The sequence below is a fragment of the Erithacus rubecula genome, assembly GCF_903797595.1.
Source record: "Erithacus rubecula genome assembly, chromosome: 18".
NCBI lineage: Eukaryota > Metazoa > Chordata > Aves > Passeriformes > Muscicapidae > Erithacus > Erithacus rubecula.
In genome coordinates this window covers 2,654,928-2,679,247 of record NC_136670.1, presented here as the reverse complement: position 1 = coordinate 2,679,247, position 24,320 = coordinate 2,654,928, and the positions used below count along the sequence as shown (strand labels likewise).

The 24,320-nt window shown below is 53.2% G+C and overlaps 1 protein-coding gene and 1 long non-coding RNA gene across 5 annotated transcripts in view; one reads left to right on the top strand and one right to left on the bottom strand.

Annotated features, from left to right (window-relative positions):
- The window catches only part of CBFA2T2 (CBFA2/RUNX1 partner transcriptional co-repressor 2), a 264,258-nt gene that overhangs the window by 185,909 nt on the left and 54,029 nt on the right, over nucleotides 1-24,320 (top strand). Inside the window, exon 1 of one of the 2 annotated variants that reach the window (XM_079322006.1) lies at nucleotides 21,534-21,634. The exons of the other annotated variant lie outside the window; for it this stretch is intronic. Coding sequence (XP_079178132.1) covers nucleotides 21,607-21,634 — 28 coding nt within the window. The 5' untranslated portion in view covers nucleotides 21,534-21,606. Of the gene's footprint in view, nucleotides 1-21,533; nucleotides 21,635-24,320 lie in introns of those variants that run through there. 2 annotated transcript variants of the gene reach the window in all.
- On the bottom strand, nucleotides 1,290-19,043 carry LOC306810014. Of its 3 annotated transcripts, none has more exons than XR_013776350.1 (3): nucleotides 18,909-19,043; nucleotides 2,488-2,648; nucleotides 1,290-1,357 (listed from the first exon to the last, which is right to left on the bottom strand). It is a non-coding gene; the product is annotated as an uncharacterized lncRNA (long non-coding RNA). The 3 variants fall into 3 exon arrangements; XR_013776351.1 differs by having other exon boundaries at nucleotides 1,297-1,357; nucleotides 2,483-2,648; XR_013776352.1 differs by lacking the exon at nucleotides 1,290-1,357 and having other exon boundaries at nucleotides 2,408-2,648.

Genomic DNA, 24,320 nt, shown 5'->3' with positions numbered 1-24,320 from the left:
TGCAGCAGAATGGCACAGTTTGGGTTGTTCCCTTTCATTTCTCAGCTCTGAGCCCCGAGGCACGGATGCTGATAAGCAAGGCCTGGATGCATGGAAGCTTCCAGATGGTTCCAATGCCTTTCCCATCCTGCTGCTGGGATGGAGAAAGCAGCACGGTCCTTGTGATGCCTTAAGGTTTAGCTTTCATATTTTCCAGATTCTGTATTGCATCAGTTTATAACTCTGAACTTCATATAAAATGTTAGCAAGTTCTCCTCACAGCTCAGTCAGACAAAACAATCCTTTTTCCAGTCTGAGAACCAAAAACACTCCTGCAGCTTCAGGCCCAGAAGGTGTAAACAGCAGAGAATTGAGGTGAGCAGTCTGGGAGGATGGGACTGCATAACCAGGAGCTGGAATTGGACAATGAACCCCAATATGGAAATAGATCAAAACTTATAAAAGTGTGAAAACTCAGGACACATCGTCCCTCTTGGGTGGAGCCATGACCAGGCTCTTGTACTGCCCAAGGTGTATCCTTTGAAGGCCTTTTTTAAAATCTCTACTTTATTCCTTTAACACAGTCTAGCCTCTGTTCTAGGTAGCCTCTCAAGGCATCACTTGGATCCAGGCCACAGCACTTTTGACTTCACCTCCTTTGGGGAAGCAGCCTCACCCTGTGAGTGCAGCAAGGCTGGTGTTCAGTGACACCCAGCACAGAGCACATCCCACTGCCACCACTTCTGCCTGCCTGTGGGACCCCCTGCTTCAGCAACTAACATTCCTATGACAACTCCTGTGGGATAGAGACCCCAGACAAGCACTGCAGGTGGTGTCTTCTAATGGAAACAGGGAATCCAAAGTGCCCTTAAGACCTTGGTCCCAAACTGGGAGGCTCACCCTGAGCTGGGGGTCCATCAGGAAGGACAATAGGGCTGACAGACTGGTGAAGTACTGGGGGCTTGGCTTCAGGTTTAATCCAAGACAGAAATCATTTGCTGGCTCCTCTGCACAGCTGGGCCTGGCAAGAGCTGAGGCCTGAGAAACTGGGACATGCCAGGATGTTCTTGTAGGTCTCAGTGTCTCCCAAGCAGAGGTGCTGCTGTTTTGGGGCTTTACTGCAGTCTTGCTCCCCCAGGCTTCCCCAGTTCTTTGTAGTCCTTTCCTGTCCCAGGACACACGGTGAGCACCAGGAGCCCGGCACACGCAGTGGCCCCAGCTCGATTTGACCCTCACAAGATCCCAGGAGTGTAATTCCCGTGCCCCGGAGCTGCAGGACAGCGCTGGGACGGGCGGGCGGGGGGCGCGGCTCCGGCCGGGCTGGCACGCAGCAGGGAGCTGCAGCTTCCAGGCATGCCAGTGGCGTTCGTCAGGGCTCCTGTGAAAGAGAGCAGGCGGGGGAGGAGTTGCTTGAAAAATTGCTATTCACAGAAATAGAAACTTCCCGCAGAAACACGCGTGCGTCGGTGACAAAAGCCCAGCTGGGAATTTCTCCTGGCAGCAGGAGCAGTGGGAGGGAAAGGGGCTGGGGAGTGCAGGAGGCTGAGGTGCAGGACTGGGGTTGCTGCCAGCACCCTGACCTCGGCCCTGAGGGAAATTGCTGCTTTTTAGCTGGGAAAAGCATCTCTTGGCTCCATCATCCTCCAAAGGGTCCCCAGGAGCAGGAGCTGGCAGTGTGGCAGCAATGGGCTCCGTGCCCCCACTCTGAGCCATCCCCTCCAGCAGAGCTTCCTCGGTGGCTGTTGGGATACTGCAGGGTGCTGAGGCCCTGGCACACCTGTGGCTGCCCCTGGATCCCTGCAAGTGTCCAAGGCCAGGCTGAACAGGGCTTGGAGCAACCTGGACTAGTGGAAGGTGTCCCTGTCCATGGCAGGGCCTGGGATGAGCTGAGCTTTAAGGTTTCTTCCAACCCATTCTGGGATTTCACACTTCCCCAGGTGATTTTCATGGCAGGTTTAAGCCATCCTGGCATTTTCTCTGCCTATTCTCTCCAGCCCCCTGAGCCCCCTCATTAAGCAGCTATTATTAGTCCCATTTCTTGGCATAGCCAGGAGCTGTGTCAGACCCCACCAGTCTATTTATAGAGTGTTGTGAGCTGTTTTGGTACTTGTGTTAATTGAATTAATCCCTTCTGAAGAAAAGACTTGAAGAGCTCAAGTTCAGTCTCTGGGAAAACATTCCCAAACTGTGGGGATCCAGGGTTCAGGACAATTCCCAAACTGTGGGGATCCAGGGTTCAGGACAACATTCCCAAACTCTGGAGATCCAGGCAGCATCTCAGGCTGCTGCATGCCCTGACAATCCTTAGCTCTCAGCACCAGGGAAGGGCTGCTCTGCTCAGTGTTTCCAGGAATTCATGGAAAGGGATGACACCAACCCTGTCCTGCAGGACTGAGACTGGTGAAACCCTTTGAAACCCTTCAAGGGATGGAAGGGAAGTAGCTTTTATTTTTTAGATAGATTTTAGTCTAGATATTAACAGATTTAGATATGCAATATGTACTTAACAGATGGATTCATCCTTCACTATGCAGGAAACACAGTAAAAAAGTGTATCTGACTTTAGAATCACTGGGATCTCCAAGTCCTTTAGAGTTTTTCTGCTTTGGGACAAAATTAGTCCCTACAAAGTTTCTTCTGTCTCATGCAGGCTCTTCCCTCATGGATCCCTGTAAGATAACCACAGTCAGCTGGGCTTTCACAGTGGGAAAATGCTTATGCCACTGCATGGCAGCTCATATGTTATCATGGCAGGATCATTTAATCAAGGAACAAGAGACTAGATGGGAAAAAGCAGCACCCAGAAGTTAAAATAATTTTGGAAAGGCAAAAGTTGTCGCACATTAAAGCCCAGTCACCACCTCCTGCAGCTTTGGCTCTTTGATGCTCTAGGACCAAGTGGTATCAGTGGTAGGGGTGTCAATCAGATAATAGACATAAATTAATAATAAAATCAGCACATGAGCTGCAGATTGTAAAATCCACCATCGTGTTTGCAGTTCGACTGGCCCATTTTTCAGTTAATTTGCAGCTTGCAAATGAAAATACTGTTTCCTTCTTGCCCGGCACTGGGAATAAGCACCTCTTGGACTGCAGAGTTGGTGGGACACACTGCCCATGATTCTGGATTCTGCAGCCCTCCTGGGGTTTTTATAACTGAACAGGTACAGCTTTGATAAATGTCACTTCTCTCCACTGCTGTCAGCTCTCTCTGATGGCTTGTCAATATGACATGACCAAGGCTGTGGACACCCCGTTCCAGAATTGTGCAAGGCCAGCTTGGATGGGGCTTGGAGCAACCTGGTCTAGTGGAAGGTGGACCTGCTCATGGCAGGGGGGTTGGAACTGGATGAATGTTAAGGTCTCTTCCAACCCAAACCATTCTATGATTTATGATTCCAAAAGGTTGTCTGGAGCACAAGGAGACCTTGATGGATGTGATTTCAATCCCTGACTCAGGGAACGTTGCAGGAAGAGCTTCCTGTGCTAAGCCCATAACAGAGGCACAGGAGGGAGGAAGAACCTTGTATCCCAGGAAAAGGCTGTGTTTGAAGCCTGAGGGATGCTTTCCCACTTTTGGCTGGAAAGTCACCTTCAGCACCAGGGTTTGGAGTTAAGTGCATCCTTCTGTGGGGCTCCACGTTCCCTGCAAGAGCCACATCCCTGCGGGGCGCTGCTGTCAGGTGCTTGGCTGACAGACCCAGGCTCTCAGGGACCTGCTCCTTCCCAGGAGAGCCAGCTCCGGGCCGAGCTTCAGCGGCTCCCTGGAAGGGCTGCAGGATCTCCCGCTGTCAGCAGATGCCAGCAAAGAGCCGCTCTGCAGCCACCGGCGCTGCCGCGGGCCGGGGCTGGCCGGGGCTGGCCGGGGTGGCCGGAGACAGAGCCTGCCGAGGGACAGAGCCTTTGGGGATCCGGGGGGCTTTGCCACCAGCTGGGAACCCCCAGGCTCAGCTCACGGGTTGTGGCTCCTGCGGCTGCTGCAGAGCTGGTGGCACCGATCGGGGAGCGGGACGGGATGCCCTGGCTCATCTCAGCACGCAGGGCTCCGTGCCACACGGGGCAGGGGACACTGCCGCTGCTGCTCTGCTTGCTGGTTATGAGTGTCACAGAGTGGTTTGCTTAAAAACCATCTAATCCAACCCCCCTGCCACAGCAGGGACAGCTCTGCTAAACCAGGCTGCTGGAAGCCCCTATCCAGCCTGGCCCAGCATCTCCTCTGGGAAGCTCTGCCCTGTGTCTCACCACCGCCAATGTAAAAATATTCCCTCTTTATCTGGGGTAAGAGGGCACGGAGGAGGAATCCTCGCCTCTTCTCACCGCTCAGCTATTCTGGGCTCTGGGCTGGCCCCAGCGCTGTTTTTTGGGGGGCGGTGTCCAACAGGATCCTCCCACATGCCCTGGCTTTCTGCTCAGCACTCAGGGCATAAACCTTACCCTCCTCTTAACCCACCCTCCCCTTCCTCACCCAATTCTTCTCCTGAGGACTTGGGAGGCACCTTCTGCTCCCTCCCAGCTTGGCAGGCGTGTGTGACGCCCGTGCTCTACAACAAGAGCTATTTTTACCCTTAAAATATTCATGCTCCCCCGGCTCAGCCTCGTGCACTCCCCGTGTCCCCAGTTCCTGGCTGGGTCCCCGTGCAGCTGGGATCAGGCTCTGCCTGTGTCCCTAAGTACCCTGCAGCCGGGGGGGATGCAGGAGGAGCCCAATCACTGCCCCACACAAAGCTCTTTTTCCAACCCAAGAGGTAGCTGGAACTTGTTTTACAGGAGGATGTACACATATACATATGGTTCCTGCTATTTCCCCTTCCCTCACAGCTTCCCTTCCTCATGGTCTTCTCAGGTCTCTCAAGTCAGTTCAGATCTGTCCAGGGAAGTAGTGCTGGCAGCTTTGACAGGTCTTTTTGATGGTCAGGGAAAGGTTGGGCATGGAAAACCTCAGTTCCTTGGATTCTGGTGCCAGGGAGGGTCTGTGATCACTCCCCATCCTCTCCTGGGCTGCTTGATGCTGTGTGCCTCGAGGCAGCTCAGCACAGTCTCAACCCTGGGGTACTGCTGCCCACGGGACACACACTTCCCATTTCAGTGCTGCTTTGAGGGGCACCCCAAAACAAACACCAGGGTAGCAGCTTGAATCCACAAGGCTCCAGGAAGGCTGAGCAGGGGGATCCATCCCTCTGTATTCCAGGGCTGATCCTCCAGGCATGATCCTTAGGGGTCTTTTGCAGGGGCTGGAGGGGCTGCAGAAAGGGCATGGGGAGCATCATCCCTGCTATGAGCTCCCCATCCAGCTCATGGCATCTCCAAAGGAGCCCCCTGGCATGAGGGGGATGGCAGGGATGGCAGCAGTGGCCCCCCAGGGGAAGGACAGCCGTGACCATCCCCCCCGCCCCAGGCTGGCCTCCACTCACCTCTGCTACAGCCCTTTGCTCCTCTCCAAAGGGAGGTTTTAATTTACCCTCTTGGCTGGCGAAACCCTATCCCGAGCAATTCCCCAGCCGTTCCTCCCAATCGCAGTAACTACCTCATTACTTTGATATTAATAGAATTCATATGGCCTGGAGAAGATAATTGAAATTAGCCCTGTGGCAAGGGGGAGCTGAGGGGTGGGGGGGCTGAGCTGGGCTGTGGCAGGGGGTGAGCCCTGACCCCTGGCTGGATCCTGGCCTTCCTGGGGCCAGCAGTGCCCACAGGGAGGAAGCATTGCCTGTGGTTTGTCCAGCTGTACAAAAGTGAGAAGCAGGATGGATTGTCCATCCTGGTGACTCTGAGGATGCCCAGCCAGCCCCTGTCCTGGCTGTCAGGCCACTGACCCTCTCATTATCCCCTGTCTTGTCCCAGCTCCAGACCAGGGCATGGAGTAATCCCCATCAGCATCTCCTGCCCTGGGGCTATTGCCATCCTTTCTGGGGGAAATGGGTTCATTATCTGCAAAAGCACAAAGGCAGACGGCGAATGGCTGTGACAGGCGAGGGCACCGCCCGGCAGGACCATGACAGAGCCATCCTGCCCCGGATCCCTGCGGCTCCCACCCCACCTGCTCCCGTCAGATGGGAGCTGACCCCCACAAAGGCCCGGGCCGCGTCTGCCACCCTTGGGCTTTGCCCTGACACGTGTCACCTTAACCTCTTCCTCGGGACCAGCTGCTGCCAGGGGACCCTCCTTTGTGGCCCCGGCGGGCGGCAGGCGAGTGTCCCCATCTGGCCGGCGAGGGCTCGTCTGTTGGAGACCCCTGCCCCGGCTGATAACGGCATTAACCCCACCCTGCCCGCTCCCACCCCCTCAACTGTCACCGAGAGCCCCAGGTCCCAGGCTGGGGACAGACTGCATCCCACAGGGACCCAGCACATCCTCACCCACCCCTGGCACCTCAGGGGGGCCCGGGGATCCCTGGCTGCACCTCTGACCCTGCCTGAGGGTATCCTGAGCATCCCTTCCTGCACCTCCAGCCTCCTCTGTCTGCAGCATCGGGGCAGGACAAGGCAGGACCAGGAATTTGCCTCCAGGGGCTTCAAAAATTCCCGCACACCTGTGACTGCAGGTGGGGTGAGTGCAGCCCTGGGGCTCAGGACCAGCACAGGGGCTCCCTGTGCTGAATCCCATCTTTCTGCCCCTTGTTTGGTGCAGCACCGAGCCCCCACGGGAAGTGGGGGATGCTGGAGCACCCTGGGGTGCCCGGCAAGCAGGGCACCATCGGGGGTGGGATGTGAGGAGCAGCAGGGTCAGGCGCTGGAGCACGATGGGTGAAGGAACAGAGGAGTGTTGGATGAATTTGGCGAGGGAGCCGAGGCAGAGCTGGCATTCCCGGGCTGCCCCGTCAGCGAAATCCCCGAGCCAGGAGAAGACGAGGCGAGGCTCCCCCAGCGAGATCCCCTCCCTGCCCAGCCAGCCGTCCCCGAGGAGGCCTTATCTGCCGCTAATGCTTCACACAGCCTCCCTCCCCAAAGCCTGTGGGCTTGGCAAGATGCTCCGAGACTGCATTTGCTCCAAATGGATTGTATCAGGGGGAGAACAAAGCACTGGAGAGTTTTCAAAGCAGAGTTGTGATCGCAGCCCGCAGCAGAGGCGGCCGGTCCCCTCTGGTGGCACCTCACAGGGACCCTCTGGGGTCCAGGCTTGGCCCCAAAACCCAGCAGTGCCCCAAAAACCCCTCAGCTCAGTGCTCCAGCCTGCTTCTGCCATTGCCCAGTGGTGTCCGGGCAGGGGCCATTCAACAAGTGCTGGCCAGAAGACAACAGCTCCATTTTCACCAAAAAATGTTCTGCTGCAAAATCTGGCGTCACTCCAGCTGCAAATGAAAAAATCGGGGTTTTTTGTTGGTTTTTTTTTGGTTTTTTTTTTTTTTTTTTTTTGTGTGTTTTTTTTTTTTTTTCCTGTTGCAGAGTTTCTTGGAAAGCTGGTGTGGAGCAGGCATTGGAGCAAACGCTGACCTTGGCATCGTGCCCTTGCCCACTTGTCTCTCCATCCCTGGTGCAGGAAGTTCCAGGCAGAGCAGCTGGCAGAGCTGATTTTTTTCTCAAACACCCTCAAGAGCTTGGGGAGAGAAAGGGAAATATTCTCTCCTCTGTTGATCTGAGCATAAATTGCAGTCACAGCCAGGAGGGGTGATGGTGTGGAGCTTCCCCTGCCCAGCCTGTGCTCTGAGCCCTTTGGGAAGATGATACAGATGATGCCAGGACTGGCCCAGGGCACCATGGCCACATGGTGCATGAACCAAGGTGTTCTCCATGCTCATGGTGAAGTGTTCCTCGCAGGGAACCATGCCTGTCAGGAAGGGCTGGAGCAGAAGAAGGAACCAAGGAATAAGACCAGAAAGTCATGTTGGCTTGGCTTTTCCTCGGATCCTCAGAAAAAAATGGTGTCAGCAGTGAGTAAGCTCCTGGAGGTATGTGAAATCATAATTGAGGAATGTTGAGAAAACAGCAAAATCCCACATTTTAAAAAATTTGTGGGGGAAAAATATCCCAAGCAAACTCCAAGCAAAAGCAAGTGTGGATGTCAGAGCCTTAGTGATGGGCAGAGTGATGAAAGGGAAGGGGTTCAGCAACTGAACATATTTCAGGGAGCAAAAGGATAATTGCAGGATTGCATCAGGGATGGGGAAAAAGGAAAATTAATGCTTGGGCATAGGCTCTCTGCTGCAGGACACTTACAGGGCACCACATGGCCCCAGAGCAGTGGGGTGAAAGGACCCACAGGAGATCCCAGAGGTTCTCCCAGTGCATTCCCAACCCGTGGAAAGTGTCACAGGCACGAGGACTGCTCTGGACAAGTGTCAAAGAGAATCTGGGGAAACAATAGAGCTGCCCAAAGCCAGGCTCTGTGAGTGCCTGGCTCACACACTGTCACGTCGTGAGGGACAGAACCATCTGTGCCACTTTAGCAGGAGGGACAGGGCAGGGGCTGAGCCAGGAGGCTCTGACAGCCCCACAAGAGAGGTGCAGAGCAAGTGAGGCGCCTTCTGCAGAAGACATGGGGTGGGATCATTGAGAGCCAGAGGGGAAAGAGGGGAGAAATCAAGCAAAATGTCACAAATTCATAAGCTCAAAGGAAAAGGAGATCTGTGTACCCTGTGGGGAGATGCTGAGAGGGGAAGAGAAGCTCAGGGGGACAGTGCTGGATGGTGGGGTTGGGGAGAGGGGTCCTGCCCATCATTGCTGGGGATCAAAACCAACCCCAGCCTTCCAGCCCTCCTGGAAACAGACACCTGGCCAGGGAGGGGAGCTGGGATCAAAGGCTGATATGAACAATCCTGATGAAAATGTAGGGAAACAACAGAGACAAACTCCAAACAGCAGAGAAATGGCAGCAGAGTGAACTTTGACTGGGTGTCCATGTAAACAGGGCTGTCAAACCTTCCCCTGTACACTGGAGAGAGCCAGAGGGTAGGGAAAAGCCAAATGGAAACTCAACATCAACCCAGCCCATGTGAGTAGCACAGGTACCAGCAGGGCCTCGGGCTTCTGCCCCATCACAGCAGCACCACGAGCTCCATCAGGTGAGATCAGGGCACAGCTGGGGATGGGAATTCATCCCTGGAGACACAACCTTCCCTGCCCTCTGGGACAGCACCTTGTGCCTGGCAGTGTCCCATGGAGTGTGAGCTGGGCACCAAACCATGGCAGAAGAGACCCAGGTGGGAACAGGGACTCTGTGCTGCAAGCCAAATAAGTGTGAAACAGCACAGAAAAGAAGTTATTTTGTTATCATAGAGAAATCAAACAATCCACCCTGTTCAGTGCACCCTTCAAAGCACGTGCACTGTGTCAGACAGAAATGATGGCAATAAGGAATAGCAGTGCCAAAGGGGCTCCCAGCCCACACCAAGGGCAAGCACAGGCAGGAGCACCAAAACCTGCCTTTCCCATGGCTGAAGGCACTGCAGTGATGCTGCAGTGGTGACCCTGCACAGTGACAGCTGTCATTGAAGGGATGCTGCTCCTGACACATTCCCAGCACTTCCCTCCACAGGTGGACCCTAACCACTGCTCTGGGAAGGAGCAAAGCCCCTGGCAGAGCTGGGCTCAGCTTTGGCTTCCTGCTGGATCCTCACTGAGCTATAAGAGCTAAAAGCAACAAGGAAATGCCCACAGGGATTGTGGGACAGGGAGTCAGGAGACATCCTCTGGTGGCTGGAGCCTCGGTGTTACCATCTGTGAGGCTGCAGATTTCCCCCACAAACTGTCCTCGCCCCACAGAGCTCTTTGCCCTTGACAGGGAGGATGAACAAAGATGTTTTACATAATCCCACATGATCTGCATAATGCACAGCCCCAAACCCTGCTGCTCTCCCCTGCCACGGTGCAAGGAGCCACTGGATGTTCGTCTCTCTTCTCAGCCTGGTTCCTCTTCCCTGGCTGTGTATCACTGCCAGAAGTGAAATCCTGTGTTGAGAAGCTCTACCAGGCCCCCAGGGGTGGGTACCCACAGCCCAGCAGGTTTGGGGTGCTGCTGGAAGCATCCACAGCCCAAAAGGAAACTTTTGCTCCAGCTGTGAACACCACACAGCCAGCTGAGGAGAGTGAAAGCATGAAAGCTGTGGAGATGTTTTCAGAGAACCCTTCGAGGGTGCCCATGACTCATCCTGCAAAGTCTCCACTTCCACTCCCCCATCACCTCTATCCCACCCCAAGGCAGGAAAATCCTCCTGGAGCTCAGGTGCTGAGCTGTAACTGGATCCATTTCAGAGCCACCAAGTTCTGCTGCCTTGAGTGAGGAAAGAAACCACCTCTGGGTGATTGCTGGTTTTGCTTTAAAATACAAAACCAAAGGAAAAATGAAGGCCCAGCAGTCCCTACAGGCAGTGGCTGTGGTGCAGTGCCTGGATGTGTTTGCAGGGCTGGGAATGGCATATTGAGCACAGCCCTTTCCCTCAGTGATGCTGTGACAGATACACCATGCAGTGGTGCCACATGGAAGTGGCCAGGCACCAAATCATCAGAAATAATCACCCAGCAATCATCCCATAGGAAAAGTCCATCCAGTTGGGAATCACCTTGGGATTCTCCCAAGCTCCTGCTCACCGCAGGATGGGCACAAGCAGAGCCAGCAGCATCTCAGCATCCCTAACCGACTCCAATGGCACCACCCGTAGGCTCCAAAATGTTGGGGAAAAAATAAATATAGCTCAAAGGAGACTCAGAGATCGAAGGGAAATGGCCATTAGCAACCCTCCATCTGCAGTAAAGAGCCAGCCATGTCCGGCACTCCGGATCTAATGGGTTTTTAATATTCTCGTGGCACGCACTGGGGCATAGATGGGAAGAGACACTTGGAGGTCTTGCACGAGCACCAGTACTCGGGGGGCTGCTCACAGAGTTCAGCTCTTCCTTTCCCTGCCAGCTGCCTCAGAGATGTAGATGTTTCAATTATTCTGTCAAGCTGCATATTCCAAATTGAGGCCAGAGAAGTGTCTCTGTCTTATATAGAAAGAAAGGAAAAAATATATCCCTAAAAGGAAAAGAAATGAACTCAGAAATTAATAAGGCTGATTGACAATGCTGCTTTGGAAACTCTGGTACCATATGGCATCCTTGAATGGCTGCAGTGCTGTTAGGATGGAGCTGACCAGCTGGAGAGTTACTGTGGGTTGTTTGTAATTGTAATAATGGATATCAGATGGCTGGTGTGGAGCAGTTTATAAATGAGAACAGACAATGAGCCGCACTGTTTGTCAGGAAATCATTGCTGATATGGGCTTTGTGCTCCCCACCACTCCCGGGTGGAGCTGGCTGCTCCCAGAGCACCCTGTGCAGCCCCTGGGTCCGGCTCCGGCCAGGAAGGCACAGTCCAGGGCAGGTACTGCACCACTGATCCAGGAGGGTGCTCCAGCCAGGAGAACTTCCAAAAAACCCCCTCACCCTCCTGGTGCTATGGGCAGAGCCCCAGATACAACTGGGAGATGGCAGCAAGTCTGATGTCCTTCTGCAGAAGGAGTGCACTGCAGCCAAGGGGCTCTCTGAGGAAGCCAAAGCAAACACACAAGGACCTGTCCAGGATCCACCAGAGCCTCTGGAGCCAGTCAGGATCACAGGGCTGCTGGGGGCTCAGATACTGACACTTCCAGATTGGTTTTTGTGCTGAACAGCCGGGAAAATAATGACATTTTGGAATTTGCCAGTTAATGGATTTTTTTTTTTTTTTTTTTTTTTTTTTTAAGTCAGTAACAGTGAAATTCATTATTTCAACTTCTGCTGATCTCCAACTCTACGGTTTAGCACATAAAGCAAAGACTGAGTTTGGAACTAAAATGTCACACACTTGTTCACTCCTCTTTTCCAGAATGAACTTCCATCCAAGTTAACACAGGACACTGCCCAGCCGGAATGTCCCCTTGCTCCAGCTGAAGCCACCCTGAGCCACATGGCCTGGCAGCCAGGGGCAGCAGCCCCAGTCCAGAGGACCCAGGGCAGGAGAAGGCTGGGAGAGAAGGCTGCCTTCAAGTCTCAGCTATTACAACCATTGTTAATTCATAATTCTGGATTATTTTTTACTGTAAAAGCTATTAAAACAGAAGTGATAACCAAACTGTATTGTGCATATTCCCTCATCATCATCAGGTGAGGTTGCAGGGCAGGATGGGCACACCCACGTGTCCTTTACCCTCAAACCCAAAATAGCTGAGTGCTCCAGCAGGTTTTTTTTTTCAGGATCATCTGCCCCTGGGCAGGGATGGAGGGGGTCCTGGCACTGCTGGGTTTCCTCCCTGCTTGCCTTCAGGCTGATGGCATCTCTGGTGAGGGGGCCAGGGAGCAGCCAGCCGGCAGCAGGCAGAGCTTTCTAGGAAAGCCATCTCTGTGGGAAGGAGGCCAGGCTTGGGGCTGCAGCCATGGCACGTGCCAAGCACAGGCAGAGCATCCAGGAGCTGCCATGCCCCTCTGCAGGGCATCTCTGCAGCCTGGAAACGCTCCCACCGCTCCTCCTGGCTGCATGGAGACACTGAGGGTGGTCTGGGAACCCCCAGCCAGGACAGCAGCTCCCTGTGCCCTCCTGTGTCTGGGGGCACAGGGAAGGGGGGCAGAGGTGCTGGAAGGGCAAGGCAACAGCCTGAAGGGGGTCATATCCAACTCGTCACCCTCAGCAAAACCCCTCCCTCAGCTCCATCATTTTCAGCCCTCGCTACCTGTAACAGAATTGCTGCTCTCTGGTTTGGTTTGGATAAGAAATTAAATATCTCATATATATTCTACATAAATTATAAATTAATATTTAAATGTTTTATATTCTTATATATAAAGATTTCTTTTATACTATTCCTCTGTAGTATAAAAGTATTCTTTGGAAAGCCAGGGTGCACAAATCCTAACACAAAATCCTTGGTGAACCTGGACACAGGCAGGGCAAAGTGACTGAAGTCCATGGTCGAAATAAGCAGACAGGAAACCTTCCTCTAATCCATCACCCCTAACCGAGCTCTGTGGTTAATTCCCTGAAGAAATATGGAGTCCTGCTCCCTGCCAGTGTCTGCAAACATCCCAGTTTATATGGGCTATGGCTCTTCCTCAAAACTCCAGTATTTCTTTTTTTCCAGTTCAGAGAGGATTATTTGAATCTGCCTATTTGCAGCCTTGATTTTTAGGCTTTCGAGTAAAATGCAATTTAGGCATTCATTTTAATAGAAGAAATTACAGTTCTGTCTTATATGTGTCAGCCACTACTTAGGGGAAATTAACATCCCATTACCATGAGCCAAACATCATAATTGAGTTTTAATTCATTTGTAAAGGGGTTCTGAGGTGTGGACACAAGAGTGTTTTGGACACCCTATCTGGAGTTGGACCTGGCAAGCAGGAGCGCTGATGGCATTCCCCAGACCCACCATGGTGTCCTGTCCCCATGTCCCCACAGACCTGCCAGCGACCCCACCACATCCTCCCAGTTTAGCCTGAAGTTGACACGCAGTAGAAACCCCCATCTTTCTCCAGCTCGGCTTCGGCTGACCTCATCAGCAAAGTGAACTAATTGTAGGCAGGGAAGAGGGTCACCCTGCCGGGATGACGGCTGTCCCCGTGCTGGTGGCACCCCCAGCCCCGCTCCAGCGCTGAGCCGCAGCTCCCCGTGTGACTCGGGCGCGGATGAATTTCTTACCGCTCGCTATCACCTTTAAAATCACCGCGACTGCAAGCCCTGACAGGCACTGTCAGCAGTTCCAAAGCAAAGAGGGTTGGGTTTCAAAAGTAGAGGCATTCAGCACGAACCCCTACTCAGAGTCGCTCGTTTTTCCGGCGCAGCCACTCTGGAAAGGCGGCGCAGCCCGGGCTCAGCCCTTCCCTGGCACCCCAGCATCCCGCACTTCATGTGGTTTAATGAGCTCAGCTTGCCTCGCCGTCACTTTGGGGTGATCTGTTTGATCAGTCCCCATCACCCCCGTGCCCGTGGCGGGCCCCATGGCAGCCGGGCTGCCGTCGTTGCTGGTTTTTGTTTTTTGGGGGAACGGAGCGTTCCCACATCCTCCCCCAGCCCGGCTCCCGCCCGCGCACTGCCGGTGTCAGTGGCTTTGCTGTGCCCTGCCTGGCAGGAACGGCCCCCCAAGGCGCTGTCACTTTGTCATCCCACGGCCGTGGAACCCCTCATGCAGGGTGCAATGTTTGTAGGATCTGTGCGCTCCTGGAGGGATGGATTTGGGATTCTCAGCTCTGCTCCAAACCCTGGTGCATCCCTAGCCCATCAGCACCCTATGTCGCCTTTCTCCTCTTCCATAGGAGGTTAAAAAATCACCAAGAATCTTCTGGAGGGAGTTGAAAGTCCAAAGTAGGGGCCAGCTGAGCACCAGGATAGGCAGATGGTGGCTGTGAGCATGGACACTGCACAGCCACATCACCCCAAAATCCTCTGGGAAAAGTGCACCCAGAGCCAGAGGCAGGACTGTGAGGGGATCAACACCACAGGCAAGAGGGAAGAGTCATCCCGAGCTGGGAGGACAAGGATGGAAGCACAGTACCTGGGATGAAGGTGCATTAGGAGCAGAGGGCTGAAATAAAATCCAGCAGGGGGTGATGGTAGAAGTCATGAGCTGCAAAATGCACCAAAAATTCCTTCTGCTTCAGACATTTATAAAAAATATAATATTAAATCCCAAATCAGGCTCCTACCCCAGCCTCTTCTCATTTGCTGTTTACTGCCAAACACCCCCACAGTGGCAGCTGACTTTTGTTTTGTGTCTGTGGCTGCTCACATCCTGCTGCTGGAAAATGATAAAAATGGTTTAAAATAACATAGCAAACCCCAAAAAGTGCTAGGTGCTCACATGAGGATGGGGATGGCCATGATTTCTCATGAAGAAGCAGCAGAAGCCAGGGTGTGTGAGCAACATCCCCAAGCCTGGCTGTTCTCTGACAGAGGGCTGTGGTTGTGATTTGCAAAACCATCACTGCTTAGAAAAATGATGGGATTTATCCCAGAGGTGCAGATCTGGCTGGAAGGGAAGGACAGCAGCCAGGCTGGTGGCGATGCTGTCACCCAAGCAGCCACCACAGGACAGCCCTCCTGCCCCCCCAGGGCCCCTCTGGACAAGGGAGTGCTCTGAGCAGCCCCAGAGCTCCATCCCCAGCCCATCTGCCGCTCACACCCCGCCTGCGCCTCGGGGTGGCTCCCACTCCTCATTAGAGGTCGCAGCCCCTGAGCAAAGATTAATCTGGCACTTGTGTGAATTTATCTGCTTGAAAAAAGAGGGACTGGCTCTGACCTCACAGTCTGGAGGCTGGTGGGGAGTTTACTGTCCCCTGAGCTGTCAAGCCAATTCCCTGCAGTACCAAGCTGTTGTTCTTGGCATCTGCTAGGCAGAAAGGCTGTGAAACACCCCAAATATCTGTTTGTTTTAAAAGGTAAATATTAATTTCAGGATGCTGTTTACATAAGCAGACTCTTGGAGCTTGAACTCACTGCCTTTTGCTGGTGTCACATGGCATTAGTGTGTATTTAACATTTATTTAACTCTCCTTGGCCCTGCTTGTGCCAGATGGCAGGCAGCCTGCACAGCCAGGCAGGGCTCAGCTCAGGGCTGCTCCAAGTGTGACAAGGGGCTGGGTTGAGGCTGCAAAGTTAAAAGTTTGAGCAGTTTTGTGGCTGCAGGTTCCTTAATGACACCAAACCTCACCATGGGTTTGTTTGTCTCCAAGGCTGGGTGGTGTCCCTGCTCCCAGATGCCAAAAGCAAGGCACCCAGGGAATCATCCTCTGACAAGTCCAAACCAGTGTGAGGGCTGGGCTTTCCTCAGCTCTTGCCAGGCACTGGAGCCTGATCACCTTGGCCTGATCATGCCCAGCACTGAGCTTCCCTACTGCTCCCCAAGGAGCAGATCTGTGAATCCCAGCAGCCATCCCAGATGCATGCACTGGAGGGACACCCAGAGCTGAAACCCTGAGCTGCACAAGGGGGGGTCACTGGCCAGCCAGTGATGTGGACGAGCTGATGACATGGCACAGGAGTTGGTGACATGGCACAGGAGCTGCTCACTGGCTCCCAGGGTCCTGAACAGCAAGTTGGTTCCTCCCAGTGAATTGCTGAGAGATCTCATAAAGTGATGCACAGCCCTGATGTGCAGATCTGACTGCTGAGTGCTCACACTCTTTTCTGCCTCTGCAGTCACTCACTCTCCCAGCACAGGGCATTTTTTGGGTAATGCAGCACTGACAGTGTCACTGCTTTCTCAAACAATGAAGAAATGAAGCCAGATGGCCTCTGGAAAACAAATAAGATATTCAAAACAGCATCAGCCTCTTTATGGCTGCAGCAGACACCCATCAGCTTAAATATACAAATGAGGAAGATCTGAGATGGTTTCAGGGACAGGATAACAGCTTCTAAACTGGGCTGGACACCCTCATGCTCAAACATTCCTGTTTGAAGAAAGGGACTTGCATGATAAATAATGTCCCAAGATTTTATCACAGAATTATTGTCTGTTTGGGCTCGACAGTCCCTGTGTGCTCTGCTTTCCACCTGCTGAACAGTTCTCATGCCACCCACCCCCTCCTCCAGCAGATTTTGCTCAATGAGATCCCATCCTCTGTCTGCACACACTGCCTCTCCAGGCAGTGCTGACCACTCTCACTGTGCCAGGAGAAGCACTGACTGGACACAGGACTGACCTTGGGAAACTCCACTGACCTCCAGACCTCCCTTCTGGCACCATCTGCCTCGCTCTCCTTTCACTCAGTTCTCACCCTTGTTAATGATGCCTGTACTAAGCTTTTTATTTTCCTTGTTTGGAAAACCAGTTCCCAGCAAAGGAAGCAGGCAGGGTACTCTGGCCTGCCCTGTGAAAGAAATCCTTTATCTCATTTCCCTTTAATTTCAATGACAGTAATGTCTTTTTTTTTCAGCATTTTTAGAGCTACAAATACCTGTGAGATGAGAGATTTCCAGACAACATTCCCTCTCGCTTTTGTGTTTGCTGTTCTTTGATCAAAGCCATTAATCTTTGCCACCAGATCTGCCCTCACTGTAGAGGAGATGGAAGGACTGAGCTGGTGTGGGAACTGGGAGGGGAAGCAAAGGGGTGAGGAAGAAGGACAAGGCTGTGGGGAGCAAGCCTGGCCAAACATCTTTGCCTGAGGGAGTTTGTTCTACCCAGGGCCAAAGTCATCAGCTGAGACCTTCCCTCCCTCTAGCTCAGCAGCCTGCAGCCACCTTTGTCATATTGCTTTTATTCAGAGGGGGACTCCAGGCTATGAGGTCTCTTAGAATGAATCAGAGAAGGTTTGGGTTGGAGGGACCTTAAAGATCATCTCATTCTCATCATGGGCAGGGACACCCTCCACTGTCCCAGGCTGCTCCAAGCCCCATCCAGCCTGGCCTTGGGCACTGCCAGGGATCCAGGGGCAGCCACAGCTGCTCTGGGCACCTGTGCCAGGGCCTCCCCAGCCTCACAGGGAAGAATTTTCTCCCAATATCCCAATCTAAACATATTCTCTTTCAGTTTGAAGCCATTCCCAATTGTCCTGTCCCTCCAAGTCCTTGTAAACAGTGTCTCTTCATTTTTCTCACAGGCTCCCTTCAAGTACTGAAAGGACAAAATTAGCTCACTCTGAAGCCCCTCTTCTCCAGGCTGAACAATCCCAACTGTCCCAGCCTTTCCTCAGAGCAGAGCTGCTCCATCCCTCTGATCACCTTGGGGGCCTCCTCTGGACTCACTCCAACAGCTCCGTGTCCCTCCAGTCCATCCTGTTCTCTTTGGTAGAATTTTGCAGCTGAAGGAGAACCATTCCTCCAGGATGGGGACCAAACCCAGATTGGTGCTTCACATCAGTGCTCAGGTAGGGGTAAGGATGTGACAGGACAGCAAACAACTGAAAAAAAATATCTTCAGAGCACAGTTCACTCAGCATGGCATGAGCTGAGCTATGGGATGGCAGCAAATAACCAGAGCAGAGGCCAAGTACCTGTTCATACAGCAAGCACCATTCCCTGTGCACCTGATGGAGAATTCACCATGTGAATTCTGTGACCTGACTGCTTGATATCCAGTTAAATATTCTAAAGAGGGCAGGAGCACCTCTTGACTTTTGGAGGGCATGTATGAATATTTCAGTGCTTTGCTGGCCATAGATACATAGCCTGTATAGTGGCTGTGTATTTATAGTCCTAAAAATGCTGTTTGCAAAACTGTGGCTGTTCACTCGGGTGTGATAGATGTATATAAATACTGAGACATATATATCTACCTCTCCAGCATGTGTGTCCCCACACACTGCACTGGGCTGAGAAGCCTTTTTCTTGTCCCAAATCCATGATGTGTCCAAGTGATAAAAAGAAAAGGGTTCCAAATGAAGTCCACATGCCTGTAGAGCCTCCTCTCTCATCCACCAGCCTATTTCAAGGACATACAGCAGCATCAGCTGAGTGAACAGGTGTTGCTCAGTTGGATGCAGCACAGAAATCCAGACTCATAAAGGCTGGGTGGGATTTTTTTCTCTTGGAGCAAATAAACCCTGCTCTGTCTACCAATGCACCAGCAGAGGAAAAATTGCATCTGACACCTTCATTTGATGGTTGTTGTTCCACAGAGCATGAGACAAGCTCAGCTCACTGTAGGGCTTAAAATCTGGGGGTTGGAGGTGGGGAAGGAGAGCTGCCTGCAGGGCAGGCTGTGGCAGAGGGTATCTCCATGTGACATGCTCCCCTTGCTCACAGAACATCAGGGTCTGGAGCTCATCCTCCCTACAACACCATGCCCACATCTCACCCACGACCTGGCACCACTCGTCTCAGATCTGACAAAGAGCACAGAGATCCCAATCCCTGCTCACACCATTCCCTCTCCCTAGAACACACTTGCTGGAGGAGCAGCAGCATGGCCACATTTCAAACATGATCCTGTTTCTGTGGGGAAGTCACACAAACCTAAGGAAATGTTCCCAAAACTGCTGTCATGAGCAGCTACACCCTTCATCAGCACTGAGGCCTGCCAGACCAGGCTCTGTGTGTACCTTTTCCTGGTATTCCAGGGGTATTATTTAGACAATCCTCTCCTTGTTGGGATTTCCAAAGCAGTTCCATCTTTAAAAACCAAGCAGCAATGCAGACCCTGTCATGGAGCTGCTCTGTGCCCACCATGGCTTCACTTTGGGCTCCATCAAAGCTGTGAAAGAGAAAGGAAGATGAAAATACATTTGCTGCTCCTTCAAAGCTTTCCCCAGCACATCCCAGTGCTCTGCTTTGCTCTCCCTGTCCTCATGACCCTGTCCTCAATCTGAGCAGTGGCACTTCATGCCAGGGCTCATCTCTCAAGGCTGTGGTGACCTGGAGGGATGGGACATGGAGCAGGGCAGCAACAGCCCCTCAGTGTCAGCACAGCAGTTCCATCTCCTGTGCCCTCAGCAGAAGTAGAGCTCCAGCCTGGCTGGGCTCAGGGAGATGCCAGGCTGTGACTGGCACATTCAGGTGTCTTGGGAAGCTGCTCCCATCACAGTGGGCTTTGATGGAGCCCAGTCTGCCACTCTCCAAGGAGCCTCACAGGCTTTTAAGGACCAGCTAAATAAAAACAAAGCCCTTATCAGCACCCCGCACAATGGCCCTTTCTGCTTCAGCGGTGTCAAACTGGCTCCAGCAGGGCTGTAGATGACACAGACATGAAGTGGTGGCAAACACAGGCCAGAGCCAAGCTGCAGCCAGGGCAGCAGGAGATAAGAGCAGCATGGGGGATGCAGGCTCTGACAGAGGGGGTCAGGCAGGAGGCAAAGCCACAAAGTTCAAACCAAGACAATGGGACTGGATGGATGGTCCTGCTGTTTTAGTGCAAATTTGGACCTGCTCCATCCTGGGATGTCTGGGAATAAGAGATGCCTGTTCCTGGCCAGCAAACTCCAACAGAGCCTGTGGCTCACTGAGCATCAGGAGTGAAACACTGCAGGGCTGGGCTGGGCTGGCAGCAACCACCAGCCCACAGCTGGGGCAGGTCAAACCCACTTTGCTGGGAGCATGGTCCTACTGGGAACAGCAGCCCTGACCCCGTGCCCTTTTTGCCCCAGGAGGGCTCACAGATCTCAATGCCTTGTTTATCCAGTGACTCATTATACAGTGAAGCTTGGATCTCCTGCCACATCCCAAGGGCTCTCTTGCACTGGAGTGAGCCCTTCCTAGGCTGAAGCAGGGCATCTACAGCCACACTGGTACCAGCATGACTTGGGAACTGGTGAGGACATCTCCCTAGGGCCAGAGCCAGGGTCCTGGACCTGCTTCCAGGACCACATATATATTTTACTGCTGGGAAGGGAACACCAGCTCTAACCCAATTTGCAGGCACACATCTTCCTCCTACAGCTACTCCCAAGTCTTTTGGGACATTCCTGACCCAGCTGGTGTATTTTCAGCTTCCAAGAGAACCTAAAATGGCAAATTCCTTCAGGGTGGGAGCAAAGCTGTGCTTAATTTTCAGATACTGACTGGACTTCAGCATAAAGGAAAGGTTCTTCCCCAGAGGGTGCTGGGCAAAGCCCCGAGGCTGCCAGAGCTGCAGGAGTGTTTGGACAGGGATGCTCAGGGTGGGGTTATGGGGTGTCTGTGCAGGAACAGGAGCTGCCCTGGCTCATCCTGGGGGTCCCTCCCAGCTCAGGATATTCCATGATTCTATGAGGCTGCAGCCTTGACAAACCCTGAACAGGAGTCTCAGGCTGTGAAGCTCTCATGATCTCTCACTCTGGCATTTCTAGGTTTTGAGGTACCTATGCAGTGAAAGCTTCAGCTTGTAGGAGTGGAAACACATCTCACCTTTGCCAAGGATATCTGCCTGCAGCAAGACTCCCTGGGACACTTTGTGGATGTGGTTTAGAGGTGGGCTTGGAATGTGGGAAGTGCCAGGAGGGAACAAAACTACTTAGATAACAACACCTGAGGCACTGGGGCTGGGGACAAACCTATCCATCCTGAGGAATTGTAACACTGTATGGGGACTACAAGTATTGTAAAACCTTTGGGGGTTGCATGCAGGTATTTTAACATATTTTGGGGGTGTAAATGTAGAACTTCTAGGGCATTGCAACACCTTTTGGGATATTTGTACAGGAATTTTATCATCTTTTGGGGGTGTACAGGTATTGTAGCACCTTTGGAGATGCGTGCACAGATACTCTAAACACCTTTGGGGTTGTGTGTACAGGTATTTTAACATCTTTCGGGGGTGCAGGTATTGCAACACCTTTGTGGTTGTGTAAAGGTAACACCTTGAGGGGAGTCGGGGAATGTGGCCCATTGCTCGGCTGTAACTCACCCCAAATCCCCACACTCCTCCCCATATTGCCTTCCTGCACACCACAACTCGGCTGTAACTCACCCCACATCCCTGCACCCCCACATTCCCCTCCTATACCCCAAAACCCGGCTGTAACTCACCCACATCCCCACACTCCTCTCCGCTCCCCACACCCCAAAACTCGGCTGTAACTCACCTCCAAAACCCCCACACCCCTGCCCCTTCCCCACAACCATAACCCGGCTGTAACTCACCCCCAATCCCCACACCCCTGTCCCTTCCCCATGCCCACAACCCGGCTGTAACTCATCCCCCGTCCCCAACCCCGTCCCCTCTCCCCTCCGCCGCTGCCGGGGCGGGCCGGGGGAAGCCGCGCCCCGCTCTCGTCACGGCGGGGGCCGGGCCGGGCCGGGCAGGAGGCGCCGAGGCTCCGGGCCATGGTGGGGATCCCGGGAAGCTGCCACTGTAAGAGCGGGGCCGGGGCCGGGGCCGGGGCCGGGGCCGGGGCCGGGGCCGGGGCCGGGCTGAGGCGGGCCGGGGGAGCGGGGCCGAGCCCCCGGAGCGGGCCAAGGGCGGGGGACGCGCTTCGGATGGCAATCCGTGATTGTTCGTCCGCTTGTGTGCGTTCCTCACATGCGGGTTCACTGCCCCCAGTGTGGGCCTCGGGGACCCCCGCCCGCGAGCGCAGCCCGGGTTTGTGGGGCATTTCCAGGCTGCAGGGCTCTGAACCGGGGCTGCAGTGAACGGCCTCGGGTGCTGGAGCCAGAGCGGGTTGCAGCCTGCTGGCGCTGCCCACATCGGCGCTAAAACATCCATAAAGTGTGCCGGGGAGCGCTGCCACAGTGCGGTGCCCACGGCAGAGCTGGGCACGAGTGTTTCCCCTCATGCGGACCGCGGGCACCCGTGTGTGTGAGCGCTGTGCTCGCTCATAAACCCTGCTGGTCTGTGCGGCTGCGAAGGTGCCCATCTTCAGCTCCATTTGCGTTAGTTTCCCCAAAATCCGGCGTTTGTTGCCAGCAGTGTTGTGCCCTCTGAAAGCCATGAGGTTGGCAGGAGAGCCCGCGGTGCCTTTGCCCGTGTTTCAGCCTCCTGAGGGTTTGTGTGGCCTTGCTGGTGCGTGCACAGTTGGGAATGCAAGTGGAGCCATCCCGGGATGAGGAGTTCGGGGTGCTGGACGGAGCCAGGGTGTCTGTGTCTAGAATGCCCATTAACACGGGCTGCAGCTCGGCCTCAAGGTGACTCTGTGGATAAGGCATTGCTCAGGAAAGAGAAAAAAAGCAGTTAAAAGCACATCCCAAAGGTCAGGAAATTCAGGAATTTTAAAATGAAGTGTGATCGCTCATAGGAAGCCGTGTAAAGATAGGTGCTGATGCTAATGTAGAAACCACTCTGAAAGCTGCATTCCCGATATGGAGAAGGAATTACCGAGTGCCAGAAGTTGCGGAGGGTGGTTTTATACTTCAGTGTGCTGCTTAGGGCCGAGTGTATGGAGATTTTGGGGTGAGGCTGATACCCCTTGGGGCAGTTAGAAGTGTATGAGTCTGTCCAGGCGTGTGGATTTAATCCAGCCCGTGTGTGCAGAACTCCGTGGTGGCAGAGCTGTGTCCGTGTCCACGTGGCTTTGGAGAGCCCTGGCACCTGGCTGCTCACCTTCATTTATCAGCCCTGAAGAAAAGGCCCCACAGAAGGAGCTCGGGTGAGATCATGTGCTTTAACCCTGCTGTCCAAAGTCTCTGCCCAATCTCCTTTCCCCAAGCTCCCTTTGAAGTCCCATCGGAGAAACAGGCACTGCTGAGGGTGATTCATCTCTCCAGTCTTGGACACCTCTCTCTGAGTGAGACAAATCCCACACTGGAGGTGCCTGGGCTTTTTCACTGACTGCAAGGGGAGTCCAGGAGGGCTGGCTTAGGCTTTGGCAGTGAGGAGCTGGATGAAACAAATCCCATCCAGTGTGTCTGCTGGTGGTGCAGCTCAGTGCTGGATGCAGAGACTGCTCAGATTCCCTGCTTCCCTTCCCAGACCTTTGAAATCCTGCTGAAAATATTTGAAGCTAAGAGAGACAGGGATTTTGTGCCTCCATTCAGGGTGGGTATGTGAAACCAGTTCCTTTCATCTGTGACACTTTCTGCAACACAGGACAAGTTGTTTGAATATTTTATTGGATTGTGGCACAAATGTGTTGATGTCCATGTATGTGGCTGTTGAGTTTTGCAATATTAAACCATGTCTGAAATGAGGAAGGAATTGCTCCCCGTGGGGGTGCTGAGGCCCTGGCACAGGTGCCCAGAGCAGCTGTGGCTGCCCCTGGATCCCTGGCAGTGCCCAAGGCCAGGCTGGACAGGGCTGGGAGCAGCCTGGGACAGTGGAAGGTGTCCCTGCCCATGGCAGGGGGTGAAACAAGATGGTCTTTCAGATTCCTGCCAGCCCAAACCAGTCTGTTATTCTGTGATTAGGGCTTTTCATCTGGCTCCTGCTGACAGAACTGAGCAAACAGTCACTGACCTCATGGCAGCAGGGACAGCAAGGCCCCTGTCTGGACAGGGTGAGGGCACCTAGAATGCTTGGAGTGACTCAGTGGGAGCTAAAGTGTTGTTTTTTTATTCAGTTTAATGTGTCTATGGCCCAGCATCCATTGGGGAATACTAAGGATGAGCCTGGTGAGCCATGCAGCTGCTTTATAAAGATAAGAACACAGATATGTGCTGTAGTTATCACGACCTTTGTAGGTAGATCAGGTAAAGATGCCCTGTTAGTGCCAGATATTGAAGAGTGTGAACACTTCCAGGAGGCATCAGTCAGTTCTAGTGCCCAGTGTCAGCTTAAGAACACTATTGACGTTTATCTTTGGTCTCAAGGAAATGAGTAATCAGCTGTAAACTCATAATTTTTATAAATCGAATTATCTGCATAGCCCGATGATTTCTGCTGTATTTTACAGATCCTGGCAATGTCAGGAGGTCTCTTTGTTTCTTTGGGTGTGTGTTGCAGAGAAGTGTATCAGTGCTCGGTGTGAAACTAACAATGAGGAAAGAAATAAGGAAGGAAGAAATATGGGACTGCTTTGAAACTTTGGGATGTTCCATGTTCATTTAAGGTACATACTGGCTCTTATGAATATGCACTTCTTATGTGAGTATTTCCAATGGCCAGA